Raw genomic sequence first — 19618 nt, forward strand, 5'->3', positions numbered from 1 at the left:
ATTAATGCATAATATCAAGCAATGCTAAAATAATTTTATGTTTTTTAACACAAAAAATTTAGACTAAAACTATTGCAACATTTAGTTGCAATCTGAATTGCTAAAATTATGAATTTATGTGTTTAATGTTTTTTTTATCATACTGCAGTCAGGAATGCAACAATTTTTTTTTATTATATATATTGTTGCTTTCATTCTATCTCTATCTATTCGACTCGATATACTAGTATCCCAGTGACTTTAAAAAAATACTACAGATTCTGTCACACCTGTTTTAAACTTGGATGTTTTACTTAATATATAGACGATAATGGTCAATTAACTATGTATCAAAAATTTTACAGCCAGTTTTTATACATGTAAAAGATGAAGATAATGATCAGTGATCAATCTCATAAATCCAGTAAGCAAAACTAATCATGAACAGGAGGAGTACCTTTCTCCTGTTGACCGGCCACACCGCCGTGAGCCTATGTATTGATCAGGTATATAAAGTACTCCTTAGTCAAATTTAATTAAAAAAAGCAATGACCTAACAAATGTTATGAAACATATCAAAGAACGACCTTAGGAGAGGTTGTATTTACAAATAGGTCATTATAACAACCTTTGAATTTGTGAAAAGCTACCTTAAGGAAGTTGATTAAGTCCTTGTAACTTAAACTTATTTGTCAGTAGCTTGTCTCGGTTTAAAAATTGATCGTTTTTCGGGCATGCTTTTACGGATCGAATCGTTTGTAACACAGTTTAGTTGTTAGTAGGCAATTATCGTCTGTAAAATATCCAAATATGAAATAGGTGTGGCAGATTGTAGTGTTTTTTCGAGTTCAATGGCTATATCGAGTTGACATATGAATGAAAGTAATTATTTTTAATTTATAAAAAGTTGTCGATGAAATATGGAGATAACAAACAAGCTCAAAAGTCCCTTGAAACAATAGAAACCGGGAGCTTCGCAAACACTGACCTCGAAAAACATCAAGTGGGATCAGATACTATGGAGGAGTAAGCATCCCCTGTTGACTGGTCACACCCGCTGTGTGCTCCTAGGCATGATCGGACCAACGAAAAAATCCGTAGACAATTCAGTGTGTAAATAATGACCTTAATTTGTATGAAAAGCGTCAGTCAGCATTCGACCTAATGATAGATTGCTTTTGCTTACAAGGTCATTGTATCGACCATAGAACTTGCCAAATGTTGACTTAAAACGAGATGTTTATATTTTTATTTCATTAACTTGATTTTCAATAGCTTGCCTCCTATATATATATATATATATATATATATATATATATATATATATATATATATATATATATATATATATATATATATATATATAAATGTCAAGCTGAAGGCCACAACCAGCAAGTGTTTTCTTCTTGTCATGTAGAAGTTTTTCAAAAAATGCTATCTCACAGGTTGGGTAATAAAGGAGCAGAATAAGTGTCCATCGGAATTCCAGCTGATTGTTGGAAGACCTTGTCTCCAAAGACTACATAGGGAATTTCAATGAATAACTCTGGAAAAGTTTTAATATGAATTTCAGAGTACCTGTTTTTGTCACTTAACATTTTTTAAACCAAGTTATATATATTTGATTTTTTATTACTTGAAATGTTTTTAAATGTATTACATATGCATACAATAATATTCCTAAAACAAGAAAATACGATTGTATTTGCTAACAGGATTACTGTATTAACCATAGAATATGCAAAACATTGACTTGAATCGAGATTGTTGATATCCCTGTATCATCACCTTATTTGTCTGTAGCTTGTCTCGTTTAGAAATGTCTGTACGTAGAGCATTCTTTCGTGTATCGAATTCCATATACAGAATATTAAGGTGTACTGCTACATAAATAAGCGAAGTTGACGATAGAAATCTGAGGTCATCACCTTTATCATTAAGTTCTTAGTTTGCCATTAATGTTTTTTTAAATATCCAAACATGTACAATATGATGTTTTGATTAATAAAATGTTCGAGCAAACTGAATTTTTTTCCGAAACAAAAATCAATTTGCCCCTCATAATTTTTTAATTCACACCTTTGATTTTTTTATGTTTACGGGAAATTATCTCAGAGAACTCTATATTTATTAATACATGTAAAGTGTCAGCTGTATGTATTAAGTGAAACATCCATGTGGATGTGCATGCACTTAAGTCTATCGAGGGACGAATTAAAGTGTAATTTAACTGATCTCCTTTAAATTTTAAAATATTATTTTAAAACAAACAATACACTTTTCCTTATGTTATTCTTATTTTAGATATAAATAATATTTTATCTGAATGAACAATAATAACGTTGATCTACACCAATTCACTCAATATATTAACAAGTTCTTTAAAAATACTTACGTTTTACGACAATGAGTTCTGTGACGTCACTAGCCGCCTCGATTTCCCTACCACTGAGGTACTCGCACCTATCTACCCTTTTCTGTACCAGGTAAAGCCGCTGTCTGACACCCTCTGTAAAAAGAAAAACTATGTTGAAAAAAACTGCAAATGTATTTTGTTTCAATCAGACTGCAATGCTGCCTTTAACGGTACGAGTATATGTATTATAAATTACCTGGAATATCTTTTTATCATAATAAAAGGAAACTCACAAAAAATTAAACAAAAATAAAAAAAAAATCAACAAAAGATACTTTCAAATCATGTAATTTGTTTCCTAGGAAGAAAAGACTGGGATATTCCAGCGTGCGAAAGAATCACATTAAGGACATACGCAACGTACCTTACCTACTGATAATTTTTCGAGATATTCTTAATTTAAGATAACAGTACCATCAGATGTTCGTAGACGAAAAATTAGCATGTGTTACCAGGGGTTTTGAAAAGATATCAATTGATGAAAATTCTTGTATGATTCAAAGAAAAATATACAAAAATTACTAAACATATATTCTAAATGTTTTGTTTATCCAAACTTGTTTTAGAAGAAGTGTACAATAGCATATATTGACAATAAAATGTAGGACACAGTTCCTTTAAGTAATGGAACTCTTCAACTCCAGGGAAAAATACAATAAAGTTCAAACTACGTTGCGTATGTCCTTAAATTGTAAACAAATGAAAAATGCCACACCATATTTGCAAACTCTTTTCTCAAAGTAAATAGGTTCTACAGTTAAGATTAAATTATTGGTGAGAGAATGTATTGCGACAACACAAGAAGGAGAATGACACATCAGTCATCGCTAGACAAAATATTTCTCCATCAGCAAAAAGAAAGGTACATCACGAAAACAAGTCAAACTGTTAGCTTTATAAATACTATCACTCATTTCTTATGTTTTACAGCAAAATCAGAAAACATTGCATCTTAGAGAGTATACAGAAAAAATGAAATACGGTCAGCAAGAACATTTTTATTGGTCTACAGCACAGACAAATGTACCTATCATGAATTTTACGTGAAACTATAGCTAGTGTGAGCACTGAGTTCACTAAATGATACCGGGCCTCCCATTTAAGTATACTGGCAAAGTGAATTTTTTGCGGTATGTAATTGTGATTCTATTAAAGTTCCACTGAATTTCATTTCATGGGTTTAGAAGGTGATGCTTTAACAAAATTAGTACTCCCTTTATCGTCTATAATTGCAAAGTCTTTCCGATTAAAACGTAAAATAGGAGGTGCAAAACGACACTATAGAATAAAGATTCTGTGAAAATTTCATTACATTGCATTCAGTAGTGTAAGAGGAGTTACAGATAAGAGATGGTTACCACAAATGTTAAAGAATGGCAAAGCCCATGTTTTGCAATGGGAAGCCCCAAATATCTTTCCGGTCGAAACGTAAAATAGAAGGTGCAAAATGACGCTACTTCATAAAGATTATGTGGAAATTTCATCTTGCACTCAGTAGTGTAAGAGGAGTTGCGGATAAAGGATGGCTACCATCAAAAGTAACGGACACCCCATCACCATATACCCCATTTTTCAAGCGGGATGTATAAGAAAATTTATATACTTGAAATTCAAGTAATCACAGATGAGTTTTTTTAAAATAATTATTCCATGTGAATATCAGTGAAAATAAAACTGGAAGTGGAATTTGTTTTAGTAAGTTAACTGAATCAGTTGGCAATATCTTGACAATTTAGTAAAAGAAATTACCGGTTATTATTATTTGTCATTAGATACCATCCTATTAGTCCCCTACCGGTGAAACCGGAGGGGACTAAAGGTTTACTCTGAGTCTGTCCGTCCGTCTAGCTGTCCGTCTGTCCCTCTGTCAGTCTGTCCCAATTGGTTTTCCGCACTTTGTTTCTAAACGCTTGCAGATATTGAGCTGATTTTTTGTACGTAAGTGTATCTTGATGAGCTACAGATCAAGTTTGTATCTCGTTCCGCTTCATTGATTTTTGACGGAATTACGGCCTTTTCAACTTTTAGGGGTTTTCCGTAATTTTCTTCTAAACGCTTTCGGATATTGAGCTGATTTTTGATATGTGACTTTACCTTGATCAGTTATAGATCAAGTTTGCATTTCGTCCCGCTTCATTGATTTTTGACGGAATTATGGCATTTTCAATTCTTAACGGGAATCAGATTACACTTGCTAGTAGGGGACTAGTATTGTCAATGCAATACTCTCAGAATGCTTGTTTTCTTAAGAAGTAGCCATATGCAACAACCTTGACCTATGTAATCTGTTGGGATTCTCTCAGCTATAAGTAAAGCCAATAGATTGGATTGTTTACAGAAGTAAATTAAATTGGTATGGCAATAAATAACATTATAATTCTTTAAAAATATGATTACACAAGTCTTTGTCGTCGCATATGGCTGTATTTGCTCGCACATTTTCCTTTAATATTTTTGATAGAATTTATTAACGATTTTCACTAAAGACATGTATATTCCCAAAGCTCTTGTTTTTGGTGAACCTTTCATTTCATGGGAGGGGTCCAATTTTTCACAATGTGGTTTAATTTACAAAGTCGGTAAATGAAAATAAACCAAATCTTGTAATTGAAACAATCTTATATCTAGGAGTAACTAACCTGTTTGGGTGTACAATCTTCAAGTCACATGGAGTATTTGGCCAATATATATGCATCCTGAAACTCTCCAGGTGTATGGGAGACAATAGATTATAAATACCCTTCAAGAAGTGCTATTTTTACATATCAGAAAATTAATCAAAACGCTGTAAACCCTAAAGATCCCCTGTCTTCATATTTAGAAATAAAGTCACAGAATTAGCATTCAATAAGTAGCTGTCGATAAATTTGCTTAAGTCATTCAATTATTTATTTACAACCAAGTTATCTAAAAATCCTAATGCGAGACTCGAGAGCTATCAAAACATTAATCAGATAGGTCAGTGAATTCTGGGATTGACTTTCTGTAAAAATAAAGCCGAATTATTGCTAAATAAAGACACTGTATCGTTATCGGATAGTGTTAGGACTCTTCCCAGTACTAAGTAATTGAATATCAGGGGATATGTTACGTAATTCTGATAAGATCTGACGTGTTTTTTCAACGATGAATGATAAATGTTTGTTTTCAGTTACGCTTGATCTACCTTACTAAAGCCGTATGCATTGGAAAAACTAGTTTGTAAGACGGATTACAAATGAAAGAAACGGATATTGCATGAGCAAAACAGCATTTTGAGTATGATTAGCTCATTCTTAAACGAGCTTAAATGGACGGAATATTCACATTATAAAATCAAGGGGAAAGTCGCTCATCTGATACTGTTTAAGGGTCTTTTTCACTGCCAATTTCACACTTGCAAACAATTTTACCTTGTTTTAAATTCAACCAGACACCGATTCTTTTAAAGCAATAGTTCTATCTTCTTTGAATTCAGGCCATTTAAATTCAACCGCTTGCGACGAGGGCAAAAGGGGCTAAAATAAAACAGGGGCGAAAATTTTCCCGTATACAGTACAATTATATCCAATAAAATTATAACTCATACATTTAAAAAAAAGCTAAAAATGATAATTGATGATTGTAATTATTCTATGCCTATACATTTCTACAATATTCTTTTTGACCCTCTGTCCTATATATTGTATATTTCAGGCAGTATACATGGACGACGTTAACGGTAGTGACATCGATACTTCTTCCCTCTGTTTACGTTTACACCAAGACCTGATTACCCTCGTGAATTTGTGATATTGTGTGGCTCGTAAGACTATCTTTTATTCGCAAATAAAAGTTCATATGACGCATTCCTGGCAGCGAATATTTCATACATTTTGAAAGATGATATAATTATTTTTCCATAATCGATACAGTGTCTAGCACCCTTGCCAAAACGGTAAAAGTGCAGCTAGACCACCAAAAATTATTATCATAATATTTAGATAGTGCTCGGATAGCCTTCATGGAGAAGAGATCGTAAACAATCTAATCAACTACCATTCCAAACATTTACTCTTTATCTAATTTCTATTCTCTACTCCAAAACGTGGTCTCGCAAGTCATATAAAATTGTTACCATTTAAAAAGCATCCAATTGGTCCAAAAATGATGTGTTTTTTTTCAAAACACCTAAGAAAAAATCGAAACGAAATAAAAGGAAACCTATAAAAAATAATTCAAACAAAGCTATAAGGATGAGGAAAAACCGAACATTGTTGAAAAAAGCGAAACAAAAATAAATAAAACAAGCAAACAAAGAACTCCTCGACGAATGTTGCTATCTTGCAGATGCACGTGCTTTAACTGACTTATTTCTTTCATTTGGTCATTCTTGATATACATATTTAGAGTTTTAAGAAAGTATATTTTTATCAAGTTCAAAAAGGGTGTCAATTTCTTACTTTGCAATCACACTAATGTAGGTTGGTTAATTTATTATCAAAATGATTATCAAATATCATTGATTGTCTAACACAGAGCTATTAGATGACATTTCTTCATGTTCTGTCGAGGGAATTATGCTAAATTTACTCTTATTACATTAACGGCTTAAATAAACGTACAAATCGCATGATCAATTTCTACAACAGGTCGAACTAATGGAAGCTGAACCCAGGGCTGTAGATGGTATCGACGCTCTTTACCGTACAAATTGGAATGGGGGGAAAGTAAATGGACCTATTCCTGATAGTTTTGAATAGGATCTTCAAATGTTATCTTCCGCTCTGTTTTATGTACTTTTGTGTTTCACAGAGTTCAAGGATTGAAGAACTAAAATTAAAAAATCAACTTTATTGAAACATGAACAATATATATTATGAGCATTATATATGATAGATGCTCAATCAGAAAAAAAAACTATGTTTCAATTTTCAATATTATTTTAGAACAAAAATTTTATTTAAGTTGAAAACATTGATAAGGGTTTTCATAACTTAAATTGTTAACACCATGCAAAACGAAAAAGATGAGCTCGTAATCCATAAAAATCCTAATTGTCCCATATAATATCTAACGTAAGAAATGCTTCAAATTTTGTTTGTACTTTTTTTTAAAAAATATACATTAAGTCATAAAAAATATAGCATAAAGAATGCTGCACATGATGTATGTACTATTTTTTCTTATATCATAAAATTCATTATAGTCATTCATTATCAATTTAACATTTTTACATAAATCATGAAATTTCTTTGCCTTCTTTTAAAATCTGTATTTCTTTTTATTTCACGTTCTTTTCCTTATAGCATCAATGTTTTGGAAATTTATTGTAAATCATAAAGAAAATAAGGCAAAGAAACTCATTAAAATAGGCAAGATTTCGGAATACTCAACATCCGGAATAAAGAAGTTATATAGTATTATTGTGTGACTATCATTATTCTGTACCCTATTTGGATCCTTAATTATAGCAAGTTTACCTGTGAAATACCTAATAGATTGTCTGCCAAGTTGGCATTTCTACTAATGGCATTATCATTTAAATTATGCCACTGTGTGGTTAGATATTCGTTTTATGGCATACTAGTAAACAGACATCCTCAACAATATACTCAGATGTAGTATTCAGAGCGGAGAATACTCAGTATTAAATTTACATCAAACAATTCATTGAATCAAAGAATATTTATTTTACCCAGACGCTAAAAATAATTTAAATCACCAGAGAATATATTATGCCTTTTTGCTTAAAAAACAGGTGATCAGCATTCAACGTGGCATCTATTTAAGCTTTAAACAAAAACATTTCATAATGTGATACACGCTATTACAACTTGAATCCAGTTTTCTTGCTTTCAAGTTTCAAGATCCGAGTGAAAAGACCCTAAATTTAATCAGAATCAGCAAGAATATACCTCAAGTAGAACGCGCAAAGAAATGTAAAACACTGCGGACAGAATACACAAGAAATAGGCAAGTCATTACAATTGCAAATATCAATACAAGTATACCTTCCAAGAAATGTAGAAAACTAAGTTAAAATTATAATTTTAAAAAGTATATTTTTGGCAGAAATTTGCCAAAATTAAAACATAAGAAATTTCCTCAGTATCTTTTACAACTTTCGATCTATCCCGGTGAACTTGAAATAAAAGATACCACAGAGTCTGACACATTTGTTTCATATCTGGATATTTTACTAGAAAAAGACATTGATGGTAATCTAACAACCAAGTTTTATGATAAATGTGATGACTTTAATTTTTCAATCGTCAACTTCCCTTACTTATACAGCAATATGGTAATCTAACAACCAAGTTTTATGATAAACGTGATGACTTTTATTTTTCAATTGTCAACTTCCCTTACTTATACAGCAATATGACAATTTAACAACCAAGTTTTATGATGACTTTTATTTTTCAATTGTCAACTTACTTATACAGCAATCTACCTTCACCACCTGCATACAGGATTTATATCTTTCATTGATTCGATACGCGAGCATGCTGTAAGTATGAACAATTTCTAAAACGAGGTAAGTTATTGACAAACAAGTTGATGAAACAAGAATATCAGCAGTCTCGTTTAAAGTCGTTATTTTGTAAATTCTATGGTCGATACAATGACCTTGTCAGCAGATACAATTTATCATTAATTGTTAATGTCACTTTAACAACATGCTGACTGACGTTTTTCATACTAATTGTTAGGCCACTATTTACACTCTGAATTGTCGACGGATTTTTCAGTTATTTCCCGATATGACAAGGAGCACAAGCGGGTGTGGCCGGTCGGCAGGAGATGCTCACTCCTCCATAGCACCTGATCCCACCTCTGGTGTTTTAGAGGTCCGTGTTTGCTCTGCTCCAAATTTTGTATTGTTAAATGGACTTTTGAGCTTGAATACTGTTCGTTATTTCCATATATTTCATGCCACAAAAAATACTCAAACCTTTATGGTTCTGAAGAATTCTATTTTTGTGTTATTTTTCAGATGGCGTAATATTCACTTTAATCAAGAATAAAATTAATTGAAATATACAGATTATTAATTTGTGATCAAATCATAGATTTGTAACATTGTAATAGACCAAAATGAATAGATTGAACACTTCATTTACAGGTAATTTGCCCAGTTAAGTACATCATTTTTAAAGTTTGGTGAGACCGGTATTGTAGAGTAGGATTTCCCCCATATCCAGCTTTCCTTCGAGGGGAAATCGTACACTAAAGCCACCCCTCTCTTTCTTTCTCAGAGTAGGATTTCCCCTCTTTTTCAATGCTTAAATCATATCAACAATATTGTGGTAAAAAGTTTAAATGAAAGTCAACTGAGTTTTAATGGAATACGATTGTTTTCTACTCAAGAATTGTCGAATCTAGTATGAAATCTTAAAAGATATAGTTCAAATCATTGAGTCTCAACCCAATATTTTAATTCATGGGAAATTATAAATTAGTCGCTTAAAAAATCGTAAGACTCGATGTACTGCACCCCCTATCAGCGCAGCAGTACGTGTTTGCTCACGACTTTAATATTATATCAGGGTACTTTTTTGTGATTGAGAATTTGCTTGCCCTCTAAAGGCCCAGTATTTCATCTATTAATCAATCCTTTTTTACAAAGAGTGTGTGAGAAAATTCTAAAATTTATCTTATTGATGGGTTCCACATATCATTTTGTGAGTATTTAAATCGAGTAGTTCTTCAAAGAAAAAAACCCGCCAAAATCATAAACTCAACAATACAAGAAACAATGCTTTTGCAAGCCAAAGCATAAGTATGTTCCCTCGATCCCAGCGATGTAATGGATTTGATAGCAGAGAGCATATACTCTCTAAAAGTTTTGCAAAGTTAAAAAATTTTGACCCATTTTTAGTTCCATGCTTATGGCAATAGTTAAACACCAGAATTTGGAGAGACACTTACATGTATTCAATGGAACTTGTCGCTATTTTGAAGAAGGGACACTTGTAACAATATTCTGCCCTCTTTCCCCTCATACATAAGTACAACCATATTTTATGGGGGGGGGGGGGTGACTCTGTTGGAAATCACACTCTATTACTATCACATGGAGTAGGACCCCCCACCCCGGAAAATTGAATCTGGTAAGAGCCAGTTTTCCAAGCGAAAAGATTTTTGAGGGGAAAGCCAACTCTATAAGACGGTACTACTGTATGGATTTAAAACATGGAAAATCATCAAAGCAGACGCGTTCCTAATAAGGTGCCTAAGAAGAATGCTAAGAACCAAATGGCAACAACATGAAACAGATAAAGAAAAATATCAGGAATGGATAACATCAGTTGTGAAGTATGTATTAGGAAAAGATGAAACTGGATAAACGGACACTAAAGAGAGAAGGCAATGTCTGATAATTGCAAAATTAAACTTTGGTGTGGAAGTCCGAAAGAAAAAGAGCAAGAGGAAAATCAAAAACCACATGAAGAACAATCAAAAGAAGAAAGAAGTGTAGCCATTTGGCCAAGCTGGAATGTCACAAAACTAAAGGCTAGGAATAGAAAATAAATGGAAGGCCTTGTACGCCTTCTGGAGCGGGGAAAATTAAGTACGCTTAGTTATGTAAAACTGAAACAAGAAAATATAGATTTAAAACACACACACACACACACACACACACACACACACACACAAACAAACAAGACAAAATAAAACAAAAAAAAACTGTTAAATACAAATCTGTGAACTGAGAATAAAACACGGGCCCCCGGAAATTCCAGAGTTGGGATCAGGTGTCTAGAAGGAGTAAGCATTACCTGTCGACCGGTGACACCCGTCAAGAACATTATGTATAGATGGAATATTCCGTAACCAAATTAGTATAAGAACAAAGACTAAACAATTGGAATGAAATACGTCAGCCAAAATACCACAAAATGATAGATTATTTGCTAACAGGGTCATTATAACGACCATAGAATTTACGAAATGCTTACTTTAAACGAGGTTGTTGAAATCCCTGTAACATCAACTTATCTGTCGATAACCTGCCTCGGTTTAAAAATTGATCCTACTCAGAGCCTTCTCTTGAATATCGTGTAAGTTGGAAGACGTAAACACCACAAGCAGGTGATAACAAAATATTACAACAAAAATAAAGAAAGATGACGATGGAGAAGCTGAAGTCATCTCTTTATCATACAATGAATCTAGTTGTTAGTTGGCCCTTATCGTCTATAGTCAGTAAAACATCCAAATATGAAACAGATGTTACAGACTCTGTATCTGTATCTTTTATTTCGAGTTCACTGGGATATATACTGGAATGAAACAGTCTAGACAATAACTGTTATTGATGTGCAAATATTTTAAAACCAATACAGAAGAATTCAAAGATACAATGACAGACGGCAGACTGTAAAGGAAGAATGCCTTATCTATGCTAATTGATGACAAGGGTACACAAAGTATCTCTCTTTTATAGAAATAAACATGTATAATTTATAATTGTGTCAAGACAAATGATTCATCAGGAAAAGTGTTACCAAATTTTAATTAGAAATGTAACCAATCAGTTTACTTTTCCAGTAATTTGTTTCATTAGGAAATGTGGATTTCTTGCTTGAAAGTGAAGATGAATAATTTAACATACTGTGAAATAGTGTGTTTTAATCAGAAGAATTACTCGCAGGAGCATCAACTCTTTGTATCCATAATTGTTTCATTTCATGGTTTGTAAACATAAAAGATCAATATCTTTCATTTGAGGAAACATTTTTGAATGAAAGAAGCATGTTCCACTCACACGCAAACACACACACAGACAGCAAGAGAAAGAGAGAGGGAGAGAATAAGATTATGTGGGTTTCTTCCTTGTTTAATTTATATGTACCCTTTTAACCCAGAACTCTTGAGATATATATTTACAATCTTCTAGTCGAATACAGACTAATCTAATTCTTAGCCATAATCAGAGTTACACGTTTGTACTTCATGTGTTTGTCTTTTTTCCATGCGTTTACTCTGTATTCTCCATAATTGGTTCTTATTTGACATCTTACTATCAATTAAGTTTATAGCGATTTGATGGGTTGTTTCTGATAAGGAAATCTCTTGAGGCGAAAAAGAATTACTCTCTTGGCTAGGCCGTTAGCTATTTTGAATGTGTGTAATTTGCTAAACCTTATATAGCTACATGATAAATTGACAGGCTATGTGGTTTACGTGGCTTAGAAAAAGTGAATGAATATCTATAACATCCATGCCCTGTACTTAAAAAGAAGTTTCAAATACTCAGTTATATGTCTCAAAGTATATTAAATGTTCTCAGAAAAAACTAAGAGTTATGGAAAACTCCTACAATTCAAAAATTCTCAGATCTTTATTGACAATTATTTTCTTTCTTTCGTCTGTAGGACATATAGTATAACATTCTCTTTAACATTGATAGCAGGGATTTAAGTTGATGCCTGGGTTGATATATATTTTTTGACTGATTCTGAATAGAAATTTCATAAATATTAAATCCCTTAAATATAAAGAAATCGTAGTTTTCTTTTGTGCTTTAATATGCGACTTTGTTTTTATTTCTATATAATTGTATACAAAATTTTGCATATATTTTTAACATTGCGACAAAATCTTACAAAGTTCTCCCACTTTATCTGGTAAACATCATTCAGGTTACTTATTTGAATATAAATCTATGAGAAATATTGCTGATTCTGAAAAAAGTTTGTTTGTGTTTTTTATCCTTAAGTTGAGTAAGACCTAATTCTTAAGAGTGTAAGATGTTTAAGGCAAGTCAATCTCACAGCTACATAGACAGATTTTGAAATGATAATTGCAACAATTAAATAGTCTAAAAATAAATTCTAAGGATTTGAATTCCGTTCTTTATTGTTAGAATTGATTAAGAGATCTGTAAATAATGTTAATCTTTTTCATGCATGAACAGAAGAATGTATAATACTAATATTTTTTCTAAATATATAAGTAAAAAATAATTTTAAAAAATCATGTTTTTTTTGTAAGAACACAGATTCACCAATGCTACCATAGGTTTCTTGGATATTTAATCCAAGATCTAGACATATTAAAGCTAGTTCCTTTGGCTGTTTCACATTTTAATTTAATCGTATGGTGATAAACGTGGGGATAACTTGATTATGGAGTAGTATAACCCATGATATCTGAACTTAATTGAAAAATTGTCAAAGTTTGCAAAGTTTAAGTAGGTCAGATCTGTGTACTTGTAATGAGGATGTTCTAAAAATAGCGGGTTTTCGAGTGTGTTTTCACTACAAACAAAAACGTGTCTGTTTATTTATTTTTTTTGTTTTAAATATTTCACTTGATATAAATACATCATTCGTATAGAAATTCATTTGTTTTTATATAGGAAAGCAACATTATCCAACACGCTTAATATTAGGTAATAACTTAGAATGCAAATTTTGCCCAAAGTTTATCTTGTCAAGAAATTGCATGGCCATCGCCATGACCTTAACGTTCTTTAATTATGAAGTTGTCTGCAACTCTTACGAACATTTTTGGAAGAATATTGCCAAAGTTGTCTTAATCATGGAAGTAAGAGTGAGTACTATTTTTAAAAACTACGACATCAACACTCGTATCATGAGCACAAAAGTGATGATCAAGGACTTTCAGAAATTATATTTTGAAAAAGATAAAAAAAAAAAAAAAAAAAAAACCCAATTATTTTATGTTTCGGAGTTCTCAGTCATCACCAGTATTTGTATTATGCAAGTATATTTTGGGGTTGATAATGGTATTTTAAAATAAGACTCGTGAGTATTTCCGTTAATGATAGAAGAAATTTGTGTAAAACAGACCAGGAATTACAGTTGCGAATAAGTATGTGCATGTAACTGAGCTTAAAAAGGGGTGGGAAGAATCTCGGTCAAAGTAATGCTATTTCCTATAGAAAAAAAAGGATTATTTTGGGGTAGGGAAAATATCCAGTAACTAATTTTAGTTGCTTATACATGTGTTTAGTGAGTTTAAAATTTTTCATTTTAAAAAAGTTAAATTGTAAAGAATTGTATGCTTGGGTTCTTTGGAGTACACAAGAGAAATTAAAAGGAAACTAAATATATTTTTATGCTAGTGGTAGTTTGAATTTTCTTTGAAAAATGCACTTTAATATAAAAAAAACGATGCCGATTTTTAATGAATGTGCCGAATTATCATACACTGATTATTAAAAAACTACCTATTTTATAATACATAACTAAATCAGTTCACCCCTGATTAGTGCAATTCAACTGTTAAACGAAATATGGATATACATGTATGAGTTTAACATATATATATATATATATATATATTTAATCTGATTTGACAATAATAAATGATTATACATGATTGATTAGGCAGAAAATCAACTTATGTTTTATTGGTCTTAGCCAACTAAACACAGAAATTTGACTATGCTTCTAAAAGAGTGAGGACCGAAAGAGGATGGAAGACGACTTCAATAGCGAGCTGATCTGTTTTGATTCAGAAAGAATGAGGACCAGTGGAGGATGGAAGATGACTTCAATAGCGAGCTGATCTGTTTTGATTCAGAAAGAATGAGGACCAGTGGAGGATGGAAGATGACTTCAATAGCGAGCTGATCTGTTTTGATTCAGAAAGAATGAGGCAGTGGAGGATGGAAGACGAACAACAGCGAGCTGATCTGTTTTGATTCAGAAAGAATGAGGACCAGTGGAGGATGGAAGACGACACAACAGCGAACTGATCTGTTTTGATTCAGAAAGAATGAGGACCAGTGGGGGATGGAAGACGACACAACAGCGAGCTGATGTTTTGATTCAGAAAGAATGAGGACCGGTGGAGGATGGAAGACGACACAGATAGCGAGCTGATCTGTTTCCCTCATTCCAAAGAATCTTTCTAGTATTAGGGGAAAAAATGAATATATCACAACTCAATTCAAACAAATGTTGTTCTAGTTTTCATGACCCTTGATTTAAATTTTTATGGACTATGATGTAAAGAGATATCACCCCGAACAAGACAGATATTTCTCGTTTTTCTTTGAATGATTTCAACAAGATCATTAAATGTCTTTGACGTAACTGCATAATTCTCTTGTGAGTTGTGCGACCTAATGACATTTTTAGTTGACGTTTTCTCTAAATCATGGCCCCGAATTTGTCTGTGTATAAATAACTCCATGATACACTGTCTCAAAGTTGTTCAGGAATCTAGACATTAGACCATGACAGTTCGCGTTAGCGATGCATTAGCTGTCCGAGAGCTGTCTTCCACTACTCCTTGTAATTAATTTTGAGAGTTTGATTCATTTCGTTTACAACAAAAAGCTTGTTCTTTGATACTTAATGAAAAGAAATTTATGTTACGCAGCAGAAACTTGGTACAAGGATTGATTGTTTTTTCTCTGTTTTCCGTTTATATGTCACTTATGGAGCTTCTCTCATTTCGTTATTAATGATGATTTTATTTTAACATTTTATGGATCATAAAAAAATTGTCTGTTTATTTCAAACTTTAATGGTCCTGTATTTGATAAAAATATATCACGAACATACAAATACATTGACCGGATCATGAACAATGAAATAGTTACACGAATTATACAATTTTTACAACAGAAAAAAGTGAAAATTGTTTGAAAACTTATTACCTTCCAGAGCATCACAGTCTCGGAAAAGGTTTCCGTACTGTTCAAATAATACCACTAGTCCAGCGAGCATGTCCGAATGTATGTCCGCAGATTTCTCTTTATTGGAGTCTGATATGTTCTTTGTAACACTGAAAAAATTCTCCACTAAAAGCGGAGGTTGATATAATATCTCTTTTTTGACCGAGTCTCGTAATATGGGAAGCATTTTTCTTTTGTACCATAGAGACGTATAACTATTCGTATCCAAGGGCTGGTCAAACTCTGTTTGATTTGCCTTATGAAGCGTTTCTTTTAGCATGGTTTGGTTAAAACTTCTGTACTCCCAATAATCTGTTGTCATGGACACGATTAGTAACACTGTGACATTTCCAGCAAAAATTAAGCTACTGTAGTTACATATCTGCATGCCCGGTCATAGCTGAAGAAGGTATCCAGTACAATCACATCAAAACGGCCGGGAAAACTTTGTACTACTAACACCAATCCCTTCTTAGAACGCGTGAGTGAAAAAGTTCGATCTTCGATAAAACAATCCTATTTCACTTAACAATACCTACCTATTATCGATCAACAATGAGCGAAACATAATTAATTTCGCTCCAGCAATATCTAGTCTCCCATATTTACATCATGACAAGTCAAACAAAAATCACCCAAATGAAACTCGTATTTTTCTAAACTAACTGCGAGATTATCATCAGTATTGCTTTTTTTTCTTTCAAATGTTTTCATGCCAATAAGTTTGTTTTCACATTTCACTCTTAATGCACAGGACTTTCGTTTTTCAAGTTCATGAATTCGTGAAAACAATTAATTAAACAAACTAGTACGTCTTGAGAAGTCTCTTGACTTAGAGTCTGTCTTTTCGATTAAATTGATAGCCGTTTCTATATTTGTTGGAGATGCTTCAGTTCGCGGCGATGTTATATCTTTTTTTTATTCTCGGCATCCAAACAATCAGACTGAATCATGAACCTCGGGACAGTGACGTAGTCGGCGATCCGATTGTTTCATTTGTTTGCGTTTTCTTCCAAAAAAATATATCCTATACAATGTCAAATTCCAAATTAACTTTGAGATGGTGTCGGCATCTTCTGGCTGACGTTACATCACAATCCGAGGGAAAAGAAGTACTGCATGTTCATATATTATCCGGTGTTTGTCAATAATGTCAGATCTAAATGTGGAGTCATATCTCAAGATTTGGCTTCATACAAGACTCTGCTTTGACAATAAAGTGTCAATAATATGTGAATAATTTACACCAAAACATTAATACTTGGAGTAAAGGGACTTCTGCCGCTGCGATCATTTCCTTGAAAATGACGAAAAGACGGACTCCTAAGGGAATATCCTACCCTTGGCACTAATAACATGGGAGACTTTAAGATCTCTCGTCACATAAATCCACGCGTTATTAACTTCTCGGACAAAATATTCTCGAAACTCTTTAGGAAATAGATTATCTGATTTGTAAAACGCAAGATGAAATAAGAAAAAATAACAGGCGCATGATATTGTTTTATTAAGCATGTGTCTAGTTTTATTGTACTATGTTGACATACATATTTTCTCCACATTATTTATAACAAACAACTAAGCATGTGGTAATATTACAAAGATATACAGATCAATCTCATTACAATCTCTTGCATTATCAGGCTTTTATTAGAAATTATTACAATCATCACATATGGTGAATGTAATAATTTCTATGCTTACAAAGACAGATAAGTTCTACTTATGGAGAGAAAAAGCAATCATAAAAGAGAAAACTTTCTAAGATATAATTTTGCAGCGTTTTCCTAGCAATCTAACCAAATTTATATCGAACGGTGAATAAATTCATGCAGTGTGATACATATCAGTTATGACAAGTTGCAGTATTCGCCATGAAAAAGTGACACCTATTTCATTGGCTTTCATATCAGTCACACGGCTATCACTAGCAATCTCTTCTCAAGAAATTCGAGTCTTTTTTTCCTTGTGCTGCTAGTACTTGATTTTACTCTATAATTCTTAATATAAGCTATGGTTAAGACACTTCCTTAAGCCATTTATTAGGTTCGCTATCTCTGATCCTATTTCTTTTAAAATATTTATCATTGGTTGTAGATTTTAGGAAAATACAACATACAATGTTTGATATATGGGTAAGTTTAAATTGGTTTGTGTTGTCAACTCCGAAGAGTTGCCATCATAGGCTTACTCTATCACAAAATCAATAGCGCCAGAGGTCCAGCGCTTTAGTTTTTGTATCCGGGGAGAAAATGGCGAATGGCCACATTAGTTATACTCATATTTCATATGATGTATTCTTGTTGCTTTTAAAGTTGTCCGAATCAATACTGTAATATAGCTAGTGAAAGATACAAACAGATAAATATCAAAATTAAGAAATCACAAGCCCATTTTGTCCGTAACTGTTTACCTTGTGCCTAAGTCTCGTGATAGGAGCCCATAAAAATGGATTTCGTATTGAATTGCATCAAGTTTAGCAAGTTTTCTCGTTGAAATTATCATTTTAGTGTATATGGACTTAGGGTTCATTGACTTCATATGTGTTGAGTACAAGATAAACTTCAAGTTTGTAACAACTGGAACCTAAACTTTTCACTTTTAGAACTTGAGTAGTAGTGCCATTTCTTTTTTGATATAACATGCTCATCTCACATATTGGTTGTACATGTTGATGTACATGTATCCTTGCCTTTTTAGCTCACCTGAGCCAAAGGCTCAAGTGAGCTTTTCTGATCAAAATTTGTCCGTTGTCTGTCGTCGTCGGTGTCGTCGTCGGCGTCGTTGTTGTCGTAAACTTTTCACATTTTCATCTTCTTCTCAAGAACCACTGGGCCAATTTCAACCAAACTTGCCACAAATTATCCTTGGGTGAAGGGGATTCAGATTTGTTCAAATGAAGGGCCATGCCCTCTTTCAAGGGGAGATAATAAAGAATTAGTGAAAAATTAATAGCATCTTTTAAAAATCTTCTTGTCAAGAACCACAAAGCCAGGGAAGATGAAACTCATGTGGAAGCATCCTTAGGTAGTGTAGATTCAAGTTTGTTCAAATCATGACCCCCGGGGGTAGGGTGGGGCCACAATGGAGGATCAAAGTTTTACATAGAAATATATAGGAAAAATCTTGATAAAAAAAAAATCTTCTTCTCAAGAACAGCAAAGCCCTGATTGGTCATATTTATATGAAAGCATCCTCAGGTAGTGTAGATTCAAATTTGTTCAAATCATGACTCCTGGGGGTAGGGCGGGGCCACAATGGAGGATCAAAGTTTTACATAGAAATATATAGGAAAAACCTTTAAAAATCTTCTTCTCAAGAACAGCAAAGCCATGATGAGTCATATTTATATGGAAGCATCCTCAAGTAGTGAAGATTCAAGTTTTTCAAATCATGACCCCCGAGGGTAGGGCGGGGCCACAATGGAGGATCAAAGTTTTACATAGAAATATATAGGAAAAATCTTTAAAAATCTTCTTCTCAAGAACAGCAAAGCCCTGATTGGTAATATTTATATGGAAGCATCCTCAGGTAGTAAAAATTCAAATTTGTTCAAATCATGACCCCTGGGGGTAGGGCAGGGCTACAATTGAGGATCAAAG

The 19618-nt window shown here is 32.9% G+C and overlaps 1 protein-coding gene across 1 annotated transcript in view; it reads right to left on the bottom strand.

Moving 5' to 3' along the window:
* Positions 1–17042, bottom strand: part of LOC133174837 (uncharacterized) — a 21026-nt gene extending 3984 nt beyond the window's left edge. Inside the window, exons 1-2 of the mRNA XM_061309935.1 lie at positions 15999–17042; positions 2375–2488 (exon numbers count right to left, since the gene is read on the bottom strand). Of these exons, the coding sequence (XP_061165919.1) occupies positions 2375–2488; positions 15999–16404 (520 nt within the window). The 5' untranslated portion in view covers positions 16405–17042. The remainder of the gene's footprint in view (positions 1–2374; positions 2489–15998) is intronic.
* Between the last annotated feature and the right edge of the window lie 2576 nt (positions 17043–19618).

The sequence above is a fragment of the Saccostrea echinata genome, unplaced genomic scaffold (genome assembly GCF_033153115.1).
Source record: "Saccostrea echinata isolate AGI-Se365-2 ecotype Australia unplaced genomic scaffold, CSIRO_AGI_Sech_v1 ptg000060l, whole genome shotgun sequence".
Classification (NCBI taxonomy): Eukaryota; Metazoa; Mollusca; class Bivalvia; order Ostreida; family Ostreidae; genus Saccostrea; species Saccostrea echinata.